This window comes from Raphanus sativus, chromosome 9 (assembly GCF_000801105.2).
Source record: "Raphanus sativus cultivar WK10039 chromosome 9, ASM80110v3, whole genome shotgun sequence".
Taxonomy (NCBI): domain Eukaryota; kingdom Viridiplantae; phylum Streptophyta; class Magnoliopsida; order Brassicales; family Brassicaceae; genus Raphanus; species Raphanus sativus.
Window position 1 is genome coordinate 21,068,537 of NC_079519.1, and position 20,868 is coordinate 21,089,404.

Genomic DNA, 20,868 nt, shown 5'->3' on the forward strand with positions numbered 1-20,868 from the left:
TTGGTGTTAATTGTTTTTTGGTGTTAGTTTATTTTTGTTATTGACAATTTATTACAATGATGTTTTAATTTTGGATTGAAAGTTTAATTTATTAATTTTCTTTAGATTTCATAACTCTTATGTTACATATTTTTAAATACCTTTAAAGTATTTCTTAATATTTTGTATGTCAAATAAAAATACAAAAATGGAAACTAAAGTTAAGTCTTTTCAAAAACATTTAAACATAAAATAGATACATATCCAAACTATTACTTTATGTTTGAAAACATTTAAAATATTAATTTTAGTTTTTATATATTTATTTTCATTGCTAATATATTATCTTGTAATAAAACTAATTCATTTACTAAACCGCGGTTCACCCACGGTTGATCCAGAGACCTAGTAAATCATCCGGTTCAGTGTCCGGGTCTGATGTCAAAACATTGGTTTACAGGATTTCTTTATATTTGATGTTCACGATGAAAAATAGAACCTCTACGATTCTCCTTCTTTAACGCAATCGACGTAACCGTCATATAATCAATCTATAAATTCCACTCATCCCGCTCTAATAATGTTTAGTAATTGATGGCGATTCATGTCCAAAAGACTAACATTTGATCTAATGGTATTGGCACATAAACTCTATGGTATCTTCTCATGTTACACTTTGCAAGGAAATCAATAACTTCCCTGATGCATGCTATCCGTGTTTACATTATAAAAACCGTGAACATGATTAATATACTCTTAAAACTTAACTAAACAAAAAAAGAATCATTACTTCCAATCTGAGAGAAATTTAAAAATGTTGTCTGGTTTCTAAAGTTATTTAAAATTGATGTAAACTACACACCACCATCACCATTAATTCTTTGCACCACACCAACCATTTATTGTCAAAACCATTACTAAATGCAACAAGTCAGCAAGCCCGAATGTCACAGATAGTTAGAATTTGTCTTTCTCATGATCGTTATAGATGCTAACATCTCATTTACTTATTAACAAATTGATTTTTTACTAAGAAGATTTGGCGAAATTGTTCTATTCCGGTTGAAATAGAAGTTCTCCATTTAATAGAGGAGTTTAGGAACCATTTATAATTTTTAGCTAAAAAATATATTTAGATTCATATTAAGATTCATTGATATTTTTAAATAAGGGTGGACAAACAAGAATTTTGCTATGAACACACACAAAATCTTCCATTATAACAAAACTAATATATAAAATAATTTTATGTTTCTTATTTTAAGATACATCTTTTTAAGAACCTTGAAACTAAAGTAATACATACAACTCGCACTCTATATTTTAAAAGTCAACATGGTAATTTTAAAAATATATATTAGATACTCACCAATTATTTTATCAAAAATTGACACTTCACTCTTTTTTTATAAAATTTATAAAATTTGAAATGTGTTTCATATTTCTATTATTTGAACTAAATATTTTAGTAAAAGTTTTATAATTCATATATAGTTATTTTAATAATTAATAATATAAGTATGTTCTCTATATAAAACATCAACTTTGTTTTATGTTTAAATTCCAACTAAATTAATTTTGTTATGACTATCGACTTTTTATTCTATTTTTATTAAATCGATTAGTAACAACCACTTATGCTATTCTACTTTGAACTAAACAACTTCAAACAAAGTAATGCACTACGATCACTAACCATTACAAAAAAAGATCAGAAAATATCATTTTTAATATATTTTTATTTTCATATTTAATATATTTTATTTGTTAAGACCATATAATAATTTATAAATTTATGTAAAAGTATAACATATGAACCCGGCGCGTAGTGCCGGAATATCACTAGTAATAGTATAAACTATAGATAGAGAAATATGATAGATAGCACATAATTGTTTTTATCACAAAATATCTCACAAGGGTCAAAATAACCAAAATATGTTTTACCGAAGAGGTAAAATATATTTTGGGCTATTTGCCAAATTGACTCAAAACTTAAAGTCAGACACAAAATTAACCTATATTTTTTTGGAAATTTCATTTTTTCCTATTCACCCTTCAGATTATTCACAAAATACCATTAATTTTTTTTTCAAAAATTTTTTTTTTTAGTCTCTCAACCTCATCATCTTCAAGTATTTACAAGATTGTAATTGTCATCAATACACCAACCACCATGAACAACCAATTTGAAGCTCTTAATCCACCTCAAATCGATTTACACTCCTTCTTTCTCAATTCTTATGAACTAAAACAACATCTCTTTCACTTTCACTCCATATTCATCAAAAAAATCCAAAAAATGATTCTAAAATTTTCGTGGTTCATAAAGCCATTGAAGTTTATGATTCTTGGTGGGTCACTTTTGTTTGAGATTCTGGATGCTTAGAGAAGACTTATGTGTGCTAAACAAGTTATCTCACTGATTGAAACTACGAAATCAGTTTTTTTCCAGATATGTTCGTCAAAAGACTTTCATGTAAGTCTTTTTAACACTAGAAGACTTACACTGACGTCTTTCGGTCAATGCATATGTTAGTTTTGCAATTGACTTTTATATGAGTTTTTAGAGACGATTTCTATGGAAGTTTTCCACTTTCATTTGTTAACAAAAAAACTCAAAATACCAAAGATTTAACTTTCTGCGGAAGTTTTCCGGTAAGTCGTCTAGGATCAACAAGTTAGTTTTGCATTTGACCTGATTGTGCCAGAAATTTAACTTTTACTCGACGACTTACTTGTAAGTCGTCCGAAAGAAAAATACAACTTCAATATTTTATTATAATTAGACGACTTTCATGTAAGTCGTTTCAGGTTACTTTTGCAATTGAAAAATAAAACTTAAAATTTTACTTTTTTGGAAAACTTACACGAAAGTCGTCCGGTAGACAACTTACACGAAAGTCTTCCATGATTTTATTCCAAGATTCTGGTCAAACCTTGGTTATTACAGAAGACTTTCGTGTAAGTCGTCCAAATAAAATTAAATATTTAAGTTTTATTTTTCAGTTACAAAAGTAACATGAAACGACTTACACGGAAGTCTTTATTTATAAATGGATGACTTCCTAGATGTCTAATAGAAGACAAAGTTTTATTCGTTAATGTTTAATAAACTTTTATTTTCTCTAAAACTATAAAGCATTTTTAACATTTTCTTGTTAATTCTTGTATATTAGTCAATATTGGATTTAGTGAATGAAATTTATAAATTAATTGGTTATATTTATGAGATTACAAACATTCATGTTTATTAAAGTTTCTAACTGATTTGAGAAGACTTCCATGAAAGTCTTCTTTGTTAGTTTTTGTAAACTTGTTAACTAACTTTGAAATATGTTTTTTTTTTAAATTCCAAAAGTGTTAAGTAACTTTAAAAATATCAAGTCATATGGTTTAATGTATCTTCTTAGATCATAGGATATACTTTTTAACTTTCTTGAAATTTGAAATTTCAATTTTCACTTAAAATTTGAATTTCCAGCTTAAATTTAATTTTCCGCCTAAATTTTCCGCTTTTATTTTAATTTCTCGCTTTAAATTTAAGTCTTCTGAGAATAAGTATTCCAGAAAAGTTTCCACAAGACTTCTATTGAAACTGTTATATGTTTGAACTAATATAATTTTTGATCTTTTATAAATTTCACTAAGTTTTTTTTTGTCATCATTTGACTAAGTTTTCTTGTGAAGTTAGCATATACAAAACAGTGTTGGTTTTGCACATGAGCAAGCTGTGCATTTGCACCAGGTCTTACTCTCTTTATTTATTTTTTCCTTTGTAACTTACGGTCCTATTTTTCTGATTATTTGTAAGAAAGGGTCCAGCTTTACAAATTCATATGTATATAGACCTTATAACTGATATAAAAAAAAAATTTGATTGTGCATAGGGTCCAAATATATTGTGGGCCGGGCTTTGATATAGAGTTATATAAATACATTAAGTTAGGTCAAGTCCCATATTCAAGCTATTCATAATAAAGACGAAGTTAATTCGTGGCTGGTACTCTAGCTCTTGTTCTTTGATCTTATCCGTGGAAGATGTCTATAACGGAAGCAAACACGGAGACAGAGCGCAAGACTATCTCACTCGATGATCTCACGTCTAGTGACAATCCGGGTGTTACAGTCTCTTTCTCGTTAACTAATAGTACGAACTACGATGAATGGGCAACTAAATATCTTATGGAAATGTTGACAGTACTCTCAATCAAGAAGTTTGGATCTACTGATGAAAGTATTACAGAACCTGCGGCTAGTTCTTCTACACTTGAAGTTTGGAACGGTCGATATTCCGCAGTCCGTAACTTGTTAGTTTCGATTTCACCAATCTGATGAATGATACGTCAATATATATATTATTCTTTGACGATCCTACTAGTGATTTTGCATTATTATTGACACTTAGGGTTTCTTAGCTTCTGGTTAAAAAAAAAGATACTTAGTGTTTTTAATTATTATATCTTGAATTTGTGATAACGTTTTTTTATATCAGGTTGGGTCTCTTACAAGTGTCACTTGAAGAGAGTGCAAGCATATGGAAAGATAGAATAAGCTTATTACCTGACTCCTTGCTATGTCATATACTCAGCTTTCTTACGACTAAGGAAGCTGTTTCTACAAGTGTTCTGTCTTCTAGATGGAGAGATCACTGGAAGTGGGTTCCTAGTTTAGATTTAGTGAGCTCAAATTTCCCAAGTGACAAAGTGTGTGTGGATTTCATCAACGAGTTTCTTCTAAATTTCAAGATCTTGAGTGAATTCAAGCTATGCCTAGCCCCAGATGACTCTGAAGAAGATGACTCTATTTTAGAGCTGTGCATCGATAAAGTGACCAAGCGCAAGATTCAACATTTTCAAGTCAACTATTATCGGGACATGGAGATATCCTTAACCTTTCCTATGTGTGAGACACTGGTATCCTTAAAGCTCTATTCCGTGAAGCTGAATGATTTTGAGTCTCTTTCCTTACCCTGTCTCAAGGTTATGTACTTAGAACATGTTATTTCTCCTCACAATGCGGTGCTTGATACACCGAGGCTTGAACACCTGACTGTCACAAGTTTTCGATCCAAAAGCTTCATGATAATCAAACGTATGAGTGACCATGTCAAGGTTGATATTGGTGTTTACTTTGAGCTGACGACTTTTGACTTATCTGAAAGAAATATCATCTATAATTTTCTCAACAATTTTTCAGCCGTAAAAGATATGACACTCTCATTGGATACTATTGAGGTATGTAATCAAACTGAAGACACATCTGTAATCTTTCTTCTCTTTGTGTTACGACTTACGTAACTTGTTCTCTTTGCTTGCAGTTAATCTATTGTCTCCATGACATGAACCCACTACCCAAATTTCGTGGCTTGACCCGTCTGCGTGCCACTATGTGCTTAGAGTACTCTCTTGAGTTACTGCCGTTGGTTCTTGAGAGCTGCCCAAATCTGCGACACTTGACCTTGGTAATGAATAATGACTTGCTTTAAAATTTGTAACTTCATACCCAAGAAAGGTTTTTTCTTTTTTTGTTTATTTGTTCATTAATGTTTCTGGTTTGGTTTTTGTCGATTTTTATGTTTGCAGAACTTGGTTAAGGATGATGATTTAGAGTTGGCGTTTAGTCTATCGAAAGTGCTGTCTTTTTGTTTGGTATCGTCTCTTGAATATGTTGATATTGAAAGCCCTATCACGGAGAAAGCAATTGAACAGGAAGTGGTAAGATACTTTCTAGGTAACGCGACATCACTCAAGAAGCTTGTTCTACTTTTGAATGTGTCTGATGGAGAGAAACATGACCTGGGAGTCTTGAAGCAACGCTTTGACTCTCCAAGACGTTCTAACTTGTGTCAGTTTGATGTTCTTCTCGAGGTTCAAACTTCAGATAAGATGAAGGAACTGTAAAAAAAGTGTGGGAAACTAATACAATCGTAGTACAAATTTTAATCGTTGACATGATGATTTCTTGGAATAATCACAAAAAAGCGAGTTATTTATTTATTTAAGAATCACAAGGCTTCATCTTCGTCATTCTTTGGCAACAACATGGTCTGTTTCAGATGCATAATCGTGTCTGTAAACCACAAAAAAAAAGAATTAGCATATCTACGTGTAAACAAATACCAATGGTGAAGTTTGAAACCATGATGTAAGTTACAACCAAACTATGTTCATTACTAGAAACGAGTGTTAATACAAATTCAATCTCATTGCAATGTAATTTAAAATCTTACTTTATTTTGCGGGTAAGTTGGTAAATGCCTGTTGCTGCCATAGCAAGACTAACACTAAAGAGATTCCAGTTTTTCTGCAAGAACAAAATTATTATAAACAAGTAAATCCACTATCAAATCAGTACAAGAGTAAAAGAAAAAAATGAATATATAGTGAGTCTGAAGAGTTGTCAATCCCACATTCCAAATTATCATCAAGAGTATTTAAAGGCAACAACATACCGGAGTGATTACAGTGCTGTAACGTGACCAGATGAGTCCAGTGCCTGTGATCACTGGAAAAATATAGAGCGGACAAACTGTAAGAAGACTGATACATGACGACGAACAGAGACAGGACATCATGTAAGCATAGAAGAAATGTTCAACCGATGCTCTGTCTATTGTCTAAACGACAAATCAGTCATAAACAAAATGATTTGTCTAAAAATTGGTTCAGTTGGTGTCTAGATGTCTGCTTAGACGGTGATCGGTCATAAGCAAAATGATATTTCTAAATATTGGTCTGGGCTGACGCGTAGGAGAGAGTTAATTATTTATAAAACACATATTTACTAATCCAGCTATATTTTAAACTCTGTGAAAAACTATAAGAATATTTAAACATTGAAGAAAAACCGTAAGAAGATAGAGGCATAGAGACATAATGAAAGAAATATGGGAAATTAATTACATAAACATAATAGAAAAGCTGAAAGAAGGGTATACAGAGTAAAGAAATACAGAGCCGGACACAAGAACATGAAGGATATAAGAAGAATATAATACCCATTTGCTGCGGGTATGAAAGTGTGTCTGGAGGTTTCTGAAAATCTGCAATGTTAGCAATGCTTATACCCCACTTGAACGTTGGCGCCCAGAAATGAACTGAAAGTTTTACAAAAATTAGTTTACAGTTCAGGTTCTTTCTCTACTTTGATCAAGATAACTAATATATGCACTTTCTTGATTAAAATTAGAATCCATTGGAGAAAACAACACGATTTCGATGTTGCACATCCATATAGAAACGTTTTATTAGAAAATGGCAACACCCATTTTCTTGGAGGAAAATCTGAATCAAAACTCAGGGTATCTTCGTGATATCATCAAACCCCACTTTGAAGAAAATCAAAATTTCTTATATAATATATCATCAGATTCAAAAGTATGAATTGATGCAGAGAGAAACTCGTCATAAGGCAAAATCAAGAAATATGTGTTGCTTAATAATGAAGAATTCGGTGATCAAAGTTTCAAAGCGCAAGAAGCGAAAGAGTCAACGTTATAAGAACAAGTAAAGTAATTCGAATTTGACATACTTGTCTTAGGTCCTGCTGGATGATTCCAGAGAGCTTGAAGCTTCGTCGCTGACATTTGATTTTCTCTGTAGGTTCCTCAACGTTCTCTCAAGAAATCGTCTAGCCAATCTATTCTTATTAGGCTCAGACATTTGACAAAACTGGGCTTAACTATAGTGACATGTATTAGCAGAATAATTCGCAAAATAATATTACTCCCTCCATTTTATATTACTTGTCATTCTAGCTTTATAAAAAAAAATTTAATTTTATATAGTTTCAAAGTAAAAATACTATTACCAATACATCTAAACCAATAGAAAAGTAGAGTAGAGAATATTGTCAATAAAATTTTGCATTAAAAACAAAAAACGACACTTATTTTGAAACAAAAATTATACTTTAAAACGACAAATTATTCGAAACGGAGGGAGTATTTTATTAAAAGAAACTACATATGAAAGGAATAACTTTGACTAGTAAGCCTTTACCTCAATCAGTTAAAAGTAAATTCCCATGTTATCATTTTATTACGTTTTTCCTAATGGATAGAGTGTACATTTGCCGATAATAATATAGAGTCTTACCGTTCTAGTGTTCTCTGTGAGCTTATAATTATCTCAAAGTCTAGTGTTTTTCGAGGGAAGAGTCCTAGTTAAGGTAAATACGGAGCTAATATTTGTGAATTATTTTGTATTTATGGATATTTAATTTATTTTTGTTTTGGAAAAAAAAATAGAGATTAGATATCCGATTTTTTGAATATCCAAAAATATACATTTTGTAAATATTTAAGGCTATCTCATCTATTTTGTTCAATAACAAATTAATATATAAAACATTATTCAAGTTTTTTTCAAAAAATATTTTTACATAATATAAAATAAAATTATATGTCTCTTAAATTTTTAAAATTATTTATTTTAATAAACACAAAAGTTAATAAAAATGATCTTTTATAAAGATGTTATATTCCTTTCTTAATTTTGAAGATTTTATATGTTATTTTAAAATAAAATTAATAAAATTATATGGTAAACAATAATTATATAAATCATATATTTAAAACTCTATATTTAGTTGTAGATATATATCTAATTGCATAAAAACCTGAGTGGAGCGGATATCCATCTCTGAAATTTTTATTATTTGCGATTTAATACATTTTAACAGATATTAGTTTTTACTATTTGTTTTACTCCAAAAAAACATGGATATATAAAATCGGATCGATTTGAAATTAATAACGAATTAAATAAAATTTAACAAATAAAATGTTCAGTCTTAGTCCTAGGTTAGTAAGTTATTGCTTAGAACAGCTCAATTGGTCAATTACCCCAAAAGTGTATTTAATTTTTTAAAAAATATTAATACTATAATGTACTTTTGTTAAATTATTAAAATTTATTTTGTTTATTTATTATCCATCAGTCATACACTACCACGTGCATGTGAAGGTTTAGCAAAGTATCCGAGAGAACTCTCTTATCCAATACTTTCACATTTTCTCTTTTTTTATTAAGGCAAAAGAGTTAGATACTGGGTTAGAATCCATCAATAGTGTTACCCTTAGATACTTATGTAAAAATTTAGATAGTTTGTGGTATCTTAGATTTAAAGTTGGTAGAGTGGCTGAGGTTTATATACAGTAGAAGCTCTATAAATTAATATTCGATAAATTAATAAATACTATAAATTAATAATTTTCTCTGGTTCCAAGTTAGTTCGATTCAAAATATGATACAAATCGATAAGAAATAAAATAATATTTTTAGAAAATCCTATGTAAATATATGTTCACAATGAAATTACAAATTAATAATTTATATGTGTACACATTTTATATAAGTATGAATCAACTGTTATAATGTTGTTTTTTAATTTTACAATGGAATTATTTTATAATATATTTTGATGAGATTTAGTAAAATTATATCTAAAACCATATTTAAATTCAACGAAACATATTTTATATACAACAAATAATATATTAAAACTAATATAAATGTCGAGTTCAAAAACAAACTAATTAGTGTATATACACTAAAAATCAAATATTTTCTCATTGTAGATAAAAATATATCTTTAAATTGAAAAGTCTAATTTTTTTTTATAAATTAATAAATTTATAAATTGATAAAATGTCGTAGTCCCAAAATTATTAATTTATAGATTTTTTTAGTGGAAGTGTTATAAGTATTTAATTTAAACCCCCAAAATATGTTAGATTTCCTAATTTCATTAGTTGACAAATTGACGATGTTATGTACAGTGGAGGAAGATATCAAAAGCTGAACACAAGAACTAGTTTTCGTGAGAAATTAAATCTTGTCTAGTACAGGAGCAAAGACAAAGAAGGAAAATACGTGTTGTAATGACAACTAGGATAAAACTCGCGTCTTGCGCTAGATGAAGTTGTTATTTTTATATGTTTTAGAGAATGAAACAATAGTTCTGTTTCATTTGATTATGGGTGTTAAATCCGGATATTGGTTTGGTTTTAGTTCGGTTTAATTTTTTTCGGTTTTCGGTATTTCAGTTAGTAAAATATAAATACTATTATAAATCCAAATTTACTTCGGTTCGGTTCGGTTATATACCGTCGGTTTTTGGTTTATTCGGTTTTATACCACGAAACATAATTATTTAGTTTCAGATCATATTACATATTATACGAATTTTAGAGTCAAGTTGTCTAAAAGTCATTTATTAAAAAATATATATATTTAAATAAAAGAATAAAAAATGCTTCTATCATCTAATAAAAAAAATCAAATCTATAATTAATATCAAAATTCTAAATTTTGAAAATAAAAATAGAAAACAAAACAGAAGCACGAAATAAAAGTTTTCCTATTCTTCCATATTTAGTGTTCATCAAATTCATATGTCTCCGATTGAACACAACTATGTTTGTTTAAAGATAAAAAAAAGTTGTAAAAGAATTTCAACTAATTGTTTTCTATCAAATTTATAATCTTTATTTCAATTTAGTCAATGTTAAAATAAAGCAAAGAGATCAAAAAGAAGACTAAGAAAATAAGAAGCCTCAGTTGCTGTGAATTGTTACTTAATTATAGTTCAAGTGATTTACAAAATTATAATTATAGTTCAACTTATATAACAAATAGATATACATGCGTTGTTATAGATATATACATATTTACATGTTTCTACTTTTGATCGGTTTTGTTCGGTTTAATCGGTTATAAACCAAACCATATCTAAATCCTACGGTTTTTATAAAATCACATTCATTCAGTTTGTATGGTATATACCAAACAAAATCATATTATCTATATCTGTTCGGTTCGGTTTGGTACTATTCAGTTTTAGCATATTGAACAGCCTTAATTTAAATATTAGTTGGTTTTGGGTTATTTTTTATCATGTCTTAATATTCTATTGTTGAATTAGATTTTAAATTCATATTTTCTTGGAACCTTACATATGAGTTTTATATTAAAAACAAAATATAAAGAACATAGTGTGAACACATTTATGTAGAGATTGAAAACATTTATGTAGAGTGTGAATGTTCATTCTAAAATCATTTTGAGATTGACATATGTCCATTATAGTATTAACACATTTCTTAGAATGCTTCTCCTTTAAAATATAGGAGATTTAGAATTTATGCATCCATCTGAAGCAAAAGTCATTCGACTGCGGAAGACCTTGAATGCTAACAAGAATCATCATTATCATCATCATTGTGGGATTTCGAGTCAAACCATTTAGTTGAAGACTGCAACATATCATCAAAAGAATGAGGAAAATGGGAACACATGTAAAATATCAGACCGTCGATTCTTATTTGGACACAATTTCAATTCCATCAGTTTGTAGAAAATCTGAACCTCCGGTAAGATATAGAACATTCGGATGAGCTGATCGATGCTCAATGATGTGAAATGTTACAACATTTGAGAATCAACAGAGAGCTGGTAGCTTAGAATAGTAATACCGATAATAGCAAAGACATGGTACAAAAGACCGATTTACACAGAAATTTTAATTGGTCGGTTACTAGTGAAATCCCAAATTATTTGCCATTATATATAACATATTCTGTTTACGTAAATGGACAGACTAGTTTCATACTAAAACAGGTTATACTTGTTAATAACTCGGATGCAAATAAAAGCTAGGTCTTGGCCTTAGATCATAACCTAGATATAGGATACTGTTGTATCTTTTTTTTATCAAAGGATATTGTTGTATCTTTCAGAACCAGTTTTAAGATAAAACAAGTGAGATTTAGGGGACTACCCCAAATGGAGACCCAAATTAGAGAATTACCTATGATTTGAAAGAAGGTAATTGCATCATACCATTTGTACATCAAGAGGATGCAAATACCTTCACTCTCTTTCTATTCAATCTAAACTTCGTACTCTCTTTCCTGACATTCTTTTTCCTCCAACCCCACCTCTTTCTCACACTCCACCTCTTTCTTTCTACACCATCTTTCCTCTTACATTTTCTTTTCACCTATAAATTCTATGTGTAATTTGTTCTTATTTTTCATAATACAATTTTTACACAAAATTTAGTGGAGAATTCTAATTTCTATACAAATTTATAGCTCTTTTAACTCTGATTTTTTTTTAGTCTCAAACTTCTGTTGTTCTCTTCCTTTTCTTTATCTCGTCTTTACCACCACTTCTTAATATTTGAAGCTTCTCTTCTTCTTTTTTTTCAAAATTTAGAACCAATAAATATTTAATAGAGATTGTAACAAAAATTAGAAACATAAAATTCCTACAAGCAACTAAACAATAAACCATATTTAATTATGTATTCATAAATAACTTAGTTCATAACACATTAGCCAAAATAATTAGCATCAGCTGATAAGCCATTTGTTAGGTGTTACAATAATTGTTTACTAATACATTGTTTTGTTACATGTAACCTGGAATAGTGCCGAATAATAAATATTCACTATTTTGTATAGTATTTACGTTGTGGTCTACACCTTCATCCAGGGCCGGTCCAAACATTGAAAATTTTCTATAAGGCCTTAAGCTAATGTAAAAAATATCCAAGTAAAAATAAGTTGTAATGTAAAATTTTGAAAAATGGCCCGTATGCCCTAATCAGCCGCTTATGCTGCCTATCCTATGGGCCGGGCCTGCCTTCATCTCATGCTTTGCATCATATCGAGAATATATAGTGACTTATCTAATGACCACTACTTTGTAACAAAGTTTGTAGCAGTTAACAAAATATGTATCAGTTAACAACACTTATTTTATAACCTATTTTGTAATATTATTTAATAGTTAATAAAACATGTATCATCTAATAACAATTTCTTAGCGGCTAACCAAACATATATCTTGATCGACGATTTCATGACCATGACCACCACAATGGAAGATCTGAAGTTCCTTCGCTGTGTTTCACAAACTCATCAGTGACAACGATTAACTCTACCATGTCAGATCAAGACCTCTTTGCATAAAATCCCTAGTTACAGTGTCAATAAAATCCGGAAACAGTCGCCTCCACACAAATACCATCGCTTTGGTACAGATTGTCTACCATAGATTGAGGAGCTCATCATTTTGGTAGTATTAGAATCATTATGCGATGATGTTTTTGAAATGGACGAGATGGTGAAGACTTTAGTGAATTGGATAAAAATTTGTATAACTTAAAATTAAGATGTTTCGTACTTAAAGATGAGGAAAATGAATCACATCATAGTTCATGGTGAATGAAACTTTGAAGAGGGATACAATTTATAAAAATGTAGCATTTAATTATAAAATACAGAGAAATGAAAGGAAAAAAAAAGAGAGCTTGGAGTAGAAAGAAACTACAAGGGGGGAAAAAGTTAAATTTTTTTTTTAATCTGATACATATAAAACTACCAATAGGTAAGTAAGATATCAGAGTGTCTGGAACAGCTAGAGATAGGCCTGGGCGTTCGGGTTCTCGTTGGCATTCAGGTAGGGTTTTTCGGATTTTCGAATTTTTGGGTTTATGCTCATAAGTCCCATAGTAAAATTTCATTAGTACGGGTCGGGTTCGGATAATAACACTTCGGGTTCGGTTAAAAATTATATTGCGTCCTAAAACCCATAAAGTAACCATATATCATTCGGGTTCGGGTTTATACCGGTTCGGTTCGGATATAACCAAAGTAAAACAACAAAAACTTAAAGAAAAACATAAAGAAAAACAACTAAATTAATAAAAACTAATCTATCACACATAAAATTGCTAAAATAACAATAAAATGTTAAATCTAGGATGAAAACATATATTATTTGTAAACAATATACATTATATTATAGAGAGTAGACTTGTTATTGTAATGAACAAATTATAAATTACTTATTTATAACTAATTGTGTACTTAAAATATTTTTAATATTGTTAATATTTATTATTATATATCATATTACCACGAATATTAAATTTAATAACTAAAATACTTATATATATATATATATTATATATATTTCAAAATATTTATATTTACTATTAGTTTTGGATTTTTCGGGTTACCCGTTCGGGTTCGGATATTTTTTATACCACCCTACAAGACCCGTTCGGGTATTTTTACATTTCGGGTCGGATAACGGGTCGGGTTTTTCGGTTCGGGTTCGGTTCGGATTTCGGGTTCCGGATTTTATTCTCAGGCCTAGCTAGAGATACAAGGAAGCTAAAGTAGAAGTAAAATTTGAATGGAAAATGGATTAGAAAAATTGAAGGCAATATCCTAATATGGTTGGCACTTGGATGTATAAACTTCAATTATCTCATAAACAATATATAGTAATATAGACTATAGTGACAAGGTTTTGTGAGATAATTGACGTTAGGAGAAGAACCATCCAAATAACTAGGCGAACACCTAAATAACATTTTGAAGGGATTGTTCTTCAGAGCAGGTTTTGCAGTTTTAGGGGTTATAAAAAATTAATTTAGTAAAAAGTTCATATGATTTTTTACATTCTAAAGCTTATATATATGTAATTTTTTTTTCTAAATTTTAAGGGTTATAAACCAGTGCTTGGATAACCTGTGCTCTGGACTGCTCCTGCTATTTCTACTTGCCATTCAAATTTCGTTGTAAAAAAGGTTCTTCGGAAATTTTCTTAAAATATTTTTGTGTGGGGAAAAGAGATAAGAGAATTTATGTGAGACGTTGGATCTGTCGACCCATGATAAATAATGGAGGGGGCATATGAATCCTGATGAAGGACTGTGAATGTGAGGGAATTAAAGTTTGAAATTGAATTTGCATGCTCTTCTCTAAATCTTTTTCTTTGAACCATAAAAAATCTTCTTTGGTTAGTACTTAGTAGCATACCCACAACCTTTTTCTTTAGAGTGAGCACTAGGCCTGGACATAAAATCCGGAACCCGAAATCCGAACCGAACCCGAACTGAAAAACCCGACCCGTTATCGGCCCGAAATGTAAAAATACCTGAACGGGTCTTGTAGGGTGGTATAACAAATATCCAAACCCGAAGTGTTATTAACCGAACCCGAACGAGTAACCCGAAAAACCCGAAACTAATAGTAAATATAAACATTTTGAAATATATATATATATATGTAAGTATTTTAGTTATTAAATTTAATATTCGTGGTAATATGATATATAATAATAAATATTAACAATATTAAAAATATTTTAAGTACACAATTAGTTATAAATAAGTAATTTATAATTTGTTCATTACAATAACAAGTCTACTCTCTATAATATAATGTATATTGTTTACAAATAATATATGTTTTCATCCTAGATTTAACATTTTATTGTTATTTTTAGTAATTTTATGTGTGATAGATTAATTTTTATTAATTTAGTTGTTTTTCTTTATGTTTTTCTTTAAGTTTTTGTTGTTTTACTTTGGTTATATCCGAACCGAACCGATATAAACCCGAACCCGAATGATATATGGTTACTTTATGGGTTTTAGGACGCAATATAATTTTTAACCGAACCCGAAATATTATTATCCGAACCCGACCCGTACTAATGAAATTTTACTATGGGACCTATGAGCATAAACCCGAAAATCCGAAAATCCGAAAAACCCGATCCAAATGCCAACGGGTACCCGAACGTCCAGGCCTAGTGAGCACCCCACACCTTTTATAAGAATAAATTATAATATGTATATGGTGTTGGTAACATCTTGACACCAGCATAAATGTGATATAAATGAACACATGCGGAGATAACTCTTTATTATATTAAGAATTTAAATTCGAAGTCGTTGACATATTGTTGAATTTTCTAAAAAAACAAGTTACATGTTATATCAACACAACGCTTAACTTTATATATAGTTCACTTTTGCTAAATTAATATATGTCATCTAGTCAATTTAAAATCTAAATTTAGTTTCTTCATCGAGTTCTTTGGGTGATCTTATATATAAAAACAATCATTTTCAGCATGTAATTAATTTTTATAAAATAGATTGTATAATAATTTGACAGTAATAAGAGCAGCCGCAACGGAAGCTCACAACAATCCTTAGCGATTAATCATAAGTGTATTAGATTAGAATAATATTAATATTATTATAGGCAAATGCTCTAAGGATCAGTCCTTAAATAAAGAATTTAAGGATTCAATCATTAGTTCCTCCACTTGATGTCAAACAATTTTTTTTTTTTGAATTATACAGAGGTATTCTGGCCCCACCGAAGTGGTCCAGACTAGTCACGTGTTGCCACATGTCGGTCATCTGTCCCTGGCGATGCCGAAATGTTAATTTCCCAGTGGCCGGGATTCGAACCCAGGTGGCGGAACTCACAGCTGTGAACCCTTTACCAACTGAGCTAGAAGCTCCCTCCACTCGATGTCAAACAATTGGAATCCATATAGTCTCTTGTTGTAAAAGCATACTCGTATGTGGATGCCTGATTATATATGTCAAATCATTTTCAAAATAGACTAACAAGTGCACATAACAACACTAATCGAAATATCATGGTTGGGACCATTTTTAGGATATTAATTTTTGTGTCGACGAGATTCAAATCAGTCATGATAAAAGTGATTCTATCAGAAAAAAGAAACATCAACATTATTAATCTACGATTCCATTCAAAATAAATAACGGGTATAATTTAAAACGCTACAATATAAAGGGGTAGTTTCGAATAATCATTAAACGTGGGGGCATAAAAGTAAACATATTACATTTACGAATATGTGGGCCTTTGTGTGGCACATGAACCAATCAAAACCTCTTGGAAACCTCTTCGTCGAAGTTTCGTTTTGTTAAAAAGAATTAAAAAAAATCGCGACTAAAAAAACATACAAGGGGTAAAGCTGTCATTTCGTGTACGTCACTCTCCTTTCTTTCTCTTACATCTTCACTGCCACTCAAAACACTTTAACACACTGCTACACATTCTCTCCCTTACCAAATCCCACACCCAGACTAGAGAGAGAAACAATAAAAAAAACTCTCTACATTTCTCCTCTCTCTCTCTTTCTCTCTCTTTCTCTAACAATGGCGAGTCGATTACAATCCCATCAGCTTCCAAGCGGACTCTACGTTTCAGGCAAACTCGAGCAACCCAAAGAGACACGACCACCGACAATGGCGGCTCGTGCTATGCCTTACACCGGCGGCGATATCAAGAAATCCGGCGAGCTCGGAAGGATGTTCGACATCTCCTTCGCTGATCCCACTTCGTTCCACGGCGGCGGAACAGCCAGACCGCCGCCGACACGTGTCCACTCCTCCTCCGCATCTTCTTCGAACCCCAACAGTGGACCCGTCCGATCCGGATCCCAATCGGGTCCAGTTAGAAAGTCCTCAGGTCCTCTCTCCCAGCTTCAACCAACCGGTTTAATCACCTCCGGGCCGCTAAATTCCTCGGGTCAAATCGGGTCCGGGTCAAGGAGGTCAGGTCCGTTGGATCATCATCACCAAACGAGTAATCTAAGGCCGTCGACCAAACCCAAATACGGATCTGCTGTTACGGTTTTGAACTCTGACCCGGTTCGGGTCGGGTTCAAAGTACCAAGGGCTCTGATTTGGGCGGTTGTTGTAGTTGCAGTGACTGCGTTACTAATTGGAACGTTCTTAGCAGTTGCGGTGAAGAAGCCATTGATTATTGTGGCGATTGCGGCGGCGATTTTTCCGGCCGCCGTAGTTTTTGTGTGGAACTGTGTCTGGAGAAGAAGAGGGTTGTTGGGTTTCATCAAGAACCATCCAAATGCTGTTCTTAGAGGCGCCATTGATGGACAGTTAATCAAGGTTACAGGAGTAAGTTTTCTTCTGTAGTTCAACTTCTTTGGGTCTTTCTAATTATAGTTAAGGACTTGATCTTTGTACCAACTTGTTTCCGTCTTCGGTTAGCTAATTGGTTATGTACTAATTAAAACAAAAGTTAATTGATCAGCTGGTTAGTTAGAATGTCATACTCATTGCCATTTTAGTCATCATTGGCTTAGTTTAGTGAGACTAAACTTAGCTTAAGACAATCCCACTTGAGGATACATTACTCTTCTTGATATATTGTAATAATTCAAATGGTCTTTTGAGTGGTCAGTGCTGTATTTGAATGATCGGTTACGTTTATGTTTTCAGGTTGTAACATGTGGAAGTACCCCGCTTGAGTCTTCATACCAAAAGATACCGAGATGTGTTTACGTATCTACAGAGTTGCATGAGCACAAAGGGTGGTCATGGGGATCTAGACATGCCGAGGTTTTCAGATTCTTTTTTTTTTTAATTTCTAATAGTAATCTCATCCAAGTGTTCTATCTTAATATTTGTGCTGATCATTGTGTGTATTATTTGTTTATGTGGCAGAGATATGTTTCGGATTTTTACATCTCTGACTTTCAATCTGGATTGAGAGCACTTGTTAAAGCTGGATACGGATCAAAAGTTTCTCCGTTTGTCGTACCGGAGACAGTAGCTAATGTAACCTCACAGACTAAGGATTTATCTCCAAGCTTTCTACAATGGTTGGCGGATCGTAGCCTTTCCAACGATAGCCGTGCCATGCGTCTCAAAGAAGGGTATGCTTTTATTTACACATTGCATCTTTTAGATTGGAAGTGTGATTTTCACCTAATTGTAAATCTTGAAACTTCACCGAAATTATGACCTTTGAAAAATGAAACAATTCAAGCATTGACTTTTACCTCTAACAGAGTAAAGTGCATATAAGTCGGTCAACCATAAACCTCCGGTGCTTTTAACCCTTCAAATTTCAGAAAGAGTGACAAAGTACATGGCTTTTTTTCAAAGGAAGAATCTTGTGCTTTTAGCCCTTTTGAGAACCAAAGAAGAAAGAAATTGTAAAAGTTAATAGCTTTAATTCAAAGGAAGAATCTTCCTGGTACTTTTAACCCTTTTTAGAACAGAGATATTGTCAAAGTAAATAGCTTTAGTTCAAAGCAAGAATCTTCTGGTGCTTTTAACCACTTTTTAGAACAAAAACATTGTTAAAGTGCATAGCTTTACCTCAAAAGAATGGTCTTTCTATTTGCTCTCTCACATATAAATAATTAACATGTATTTCATTTCTTGCGATTTTTAATGATTTTAATAATGAATTTGTTGATCAGATACATAAAAGAAGGGAGCACCGTAAGTGTGATGGGAATGGTGAGGCGTCATGACAACGTTCTGATGATCATTCCTCCTGCAGAATCAGTCGCCACTGGCTGCAAATGGTGGCATTGCCTCTTCCCAGCTTATGTGGAAGGCCTTATCATTACATGTGACGAGAATCAGAATGTTGATGTCGTTCCTGTCTGAAATTCATATACATAATTACGTATGCTTTGCTTATCTATTATATTCTGTAGATCCTATATATATATATATGTTGTATAGCCAAGAATTAGGCCCTAAGAGAGAAAATATGAAAAAGGAAACCATGTAATGTCATCATATGAGTTTTTTTTGCCTCTTTTGATGGGGTTATGTTCTGTGTACGTTATAAGCTTCAAATGTAAATTTGAATTTCTCTAGCATTTCACTAACTATAGGCAACTAGGATACTTTTGGGGCATCAATATGAATTACCCTTGTGTTTTGACACACTGGTGTGGTGTTTTCCAAAGATCATATGACGCTCAAATCACTATTTTGGGAACGACAATTGGTCCAAACACAATGAAAATATTAGTCTCTGATAATGGTATTTTCAGAACAAGCAGGTGTAATATATAGAGTTATTTTCATTATAGAGCACTTTTAAGTTTTTTATTACATAATGAGGCAGTTTATACTACCAAGGTAGTTTTTTCTAACTATTTCTCTTTTTTCTAAATGAACTAGTTAGTGTGCAACTAATTCTTTGTTAACCAATTCAACTTCTGTTTTTTGCCGACAATGAATCACATATATTTTTATAAAATAAAATAAAGTAGGTCCATGTACCTTCTTCTTCATTTTTTCCTATTCAGTTCTTTATTCTTCTTTTTGTAAAGTGAATATTGTTTTTCCAAAAGATTTTTTCCAGAAAATATGTTCATAATCAGTGTCTTTATTATTCAATCTATCTTTTGAGATCTGTGAAGGTATAGTTCTGAAATATATATTAGATGTCCAACATGTTGTAAAGCTGTGTACATTCGTTAGTGTACATGTGTACATTAAAAGTTGGTGATCTATTTCAACGTGTGTATAAATGTGTACAATCGTGGTCGTGTACACATGTGTACATTCGTGGTTATGTACATGTGTACAACTGTGGTTATGTAGAATATTATATATTTATTATGTAGAGATATGTTCGAAACATGTTTATTGCATATCAATTACAAGGTGTACATGAAAATTGTGGTGTACACCTATTTTCATGTACATCATATTTAGTTTGTATTTTATTATGTATTTTGATTTTTAGTAAGTTACCGTCAGTTCACCTACTCGTGTACAACTTCTTCACATATACTAGTTTATTTTCTAAGTACACGTGGACATGTCATAAAGTGTACACAAAATAACCAACAAACTCTTTGATTATTCATTCCAGTACTTCTTCGTAATTGCACAATGATCCATGTTTTTATTGCTTTCATTTTTACTTCTAAATTTTCAAAGCTAATAAAATGTAGTTTATGCTAATAGAGTTTCTTTTCTTGTGTGTCACATGTACACCGGTATATATACATGTTTACTTATGTGTATGTGTACATGTTTACTTGTGTACATGTGCACATGTGTATATTATTGAACTAATGTACAAATAGAATATAAGATTAAGATATAATTTTGTTTGATTTGTGTGGTTTCTTAACCTTGTACAAATGTGTATATATATGTTCACATGTGTATATGTATATAGTTTTTCAGCGATGTACGAGTAGAATACGACACTGAATTATGAGTTTAGTAACTATGTATATATATATATAT

At 31.3% G+C, this 20,868-nt stretch overlaps 3 protein-coding genes across 3 annotated transcripts; 2 read left to right on the forward strand and 1 right to left on the reverse strand.

Moving 5' to 3' along the window:
• The first annotated feature begins 3,960 nt into the window (after positions 1-3,960).
• LOC108824938 (F-box/FBD/LRR-repeat protein At5g18770) lies at positions 3,961-6,005 on the forward strand. The gene is made up of 4 exons (XM_018598296.2): positions 3,961-4,289; positions 4,475-5,216; positions 5,300-5,443; positions 5,565-6,005. Exons 1-4 carry the CDS (start codon positions 4,021-4,023, stop codon positions 5,880-5,882), a joined length of 1,473 nt encoding a protein of 490 aa, XP_018453798.1. The 5' UTR covers positions 3,961-4,020; the 3' UTR covers positions 5,883-6,005.
• LOC108828234 (mitochondrial pyruvate carrier 3) lies at positions 5,874-7,667 on the reverse strand. Its single transcript, XM_018601853.2, has 5 exons — positions 7,513-7,667; positions 6,980-7,078; positions 6,434-6,486; positions 6,212-6,285; positions 5,874-6,051 (listed from the first exon to the last, which is right to left on the reverse strand). Exons 1-5 carry the CDS (start codon positions 7,565-7,567, stop codon positions 6,006-6,008), a joined length of 327 nt encoding a protein of 108 aa, XP_018457355.1. The 5' UTR covers positions 7,568-7,667; the 3' UTR covers positions 5,874-6,005.
• Positions 7,668-16,861: 9,194 nt separating this feature from the next.
• On the forward strand, positions 16,862-19,478 carry LOC108828636 (uncharacterized membrane protein At1g16860). The gene is made up of 4 exons (XM_018602382.2): positions 16,862-17,754; positions 18,079-18,198; positions 18,304-18,515; positions 19,068-19,478. The coding sequence occupies exons 1-4, from the start codon at positions 16,993-16,995 to the stop codon at positions 19,258-19,260; spliced, it is 1,287 nt and encodes a 428-aa protein (XP_018457884.1). The 5' UTR covers positions 16,862-16,992; the 3' UTR covers positions 19,261-19,478.
• The last annotated feature ends 1,390 nt before the right edge of the window (positions 19,479-20,868 follow it).

Bases quoted from the DNA above. Each gene is read 5' to 3' on its own strand.
- LOC108824938 (XM_018598296.2), top strand. From the start codon at position 4,021: ATGTCTATAACGGAAGCAAACACGGAGACAGAGCGCAAGACTATCTCA. The intron at 4,290-4,474 runs GTTAGTTTCGAT...TTTTTATATCAG, and splicing joins TATTCCGCAGTCCGTAACTT to GTTGGGTCTCTTACAAGTGT. The intron at 5,444-5,564 runs GTAATGAATAAT...TTATGTTTGCAG, and splicing joins ATCTGCGACACTTGACCTTG to AACTTGGTTAAGGATGATGA.
- LOC108828234 (XM_018601853.2), bottom strand. From the start codon at position 7,567: ATGTCAGCGACGAAGCTTCAAGCTCTCTGGAATCATCCAGCAGGACCT. The intron at 6,286-6,433 runs GTATGTTGTTGC...TTGTTCTTGCAG, and splicing joins ACAGCACTGTAATCACTCCG to AAAAACTGGAATCTCTTTAG. The intron at 6,052-6,211 runs GTAAGATTTTAA...TGTGGTTTACAG, and splicing joins CAACTTACCCGCAAAATAAA to ACACGATTATGCATCTGAAA.
- LOC108828636 (XM_018602382.2), top strand. From the start codon at position 16,993: ATGGCGAGTCGATTACAATCCCATCAGCTTCCAAGCGGACTCTACGTT. The intron at 17,755-18,078 runs GTAAGTTTTCTT...TTATGTTTTCAG, and splicing joins AGTTAATCAAGGTTACAGGA to GTTGTAACATGTGGAAGTAC. The intron at 18,516-19,067 runs GTATGCTTTTAT...TTTGTTGATCAG, and splicing joins GCCATGCGTCTCAAAGAAGG to ATACATAAAAGAAGGGAGCA.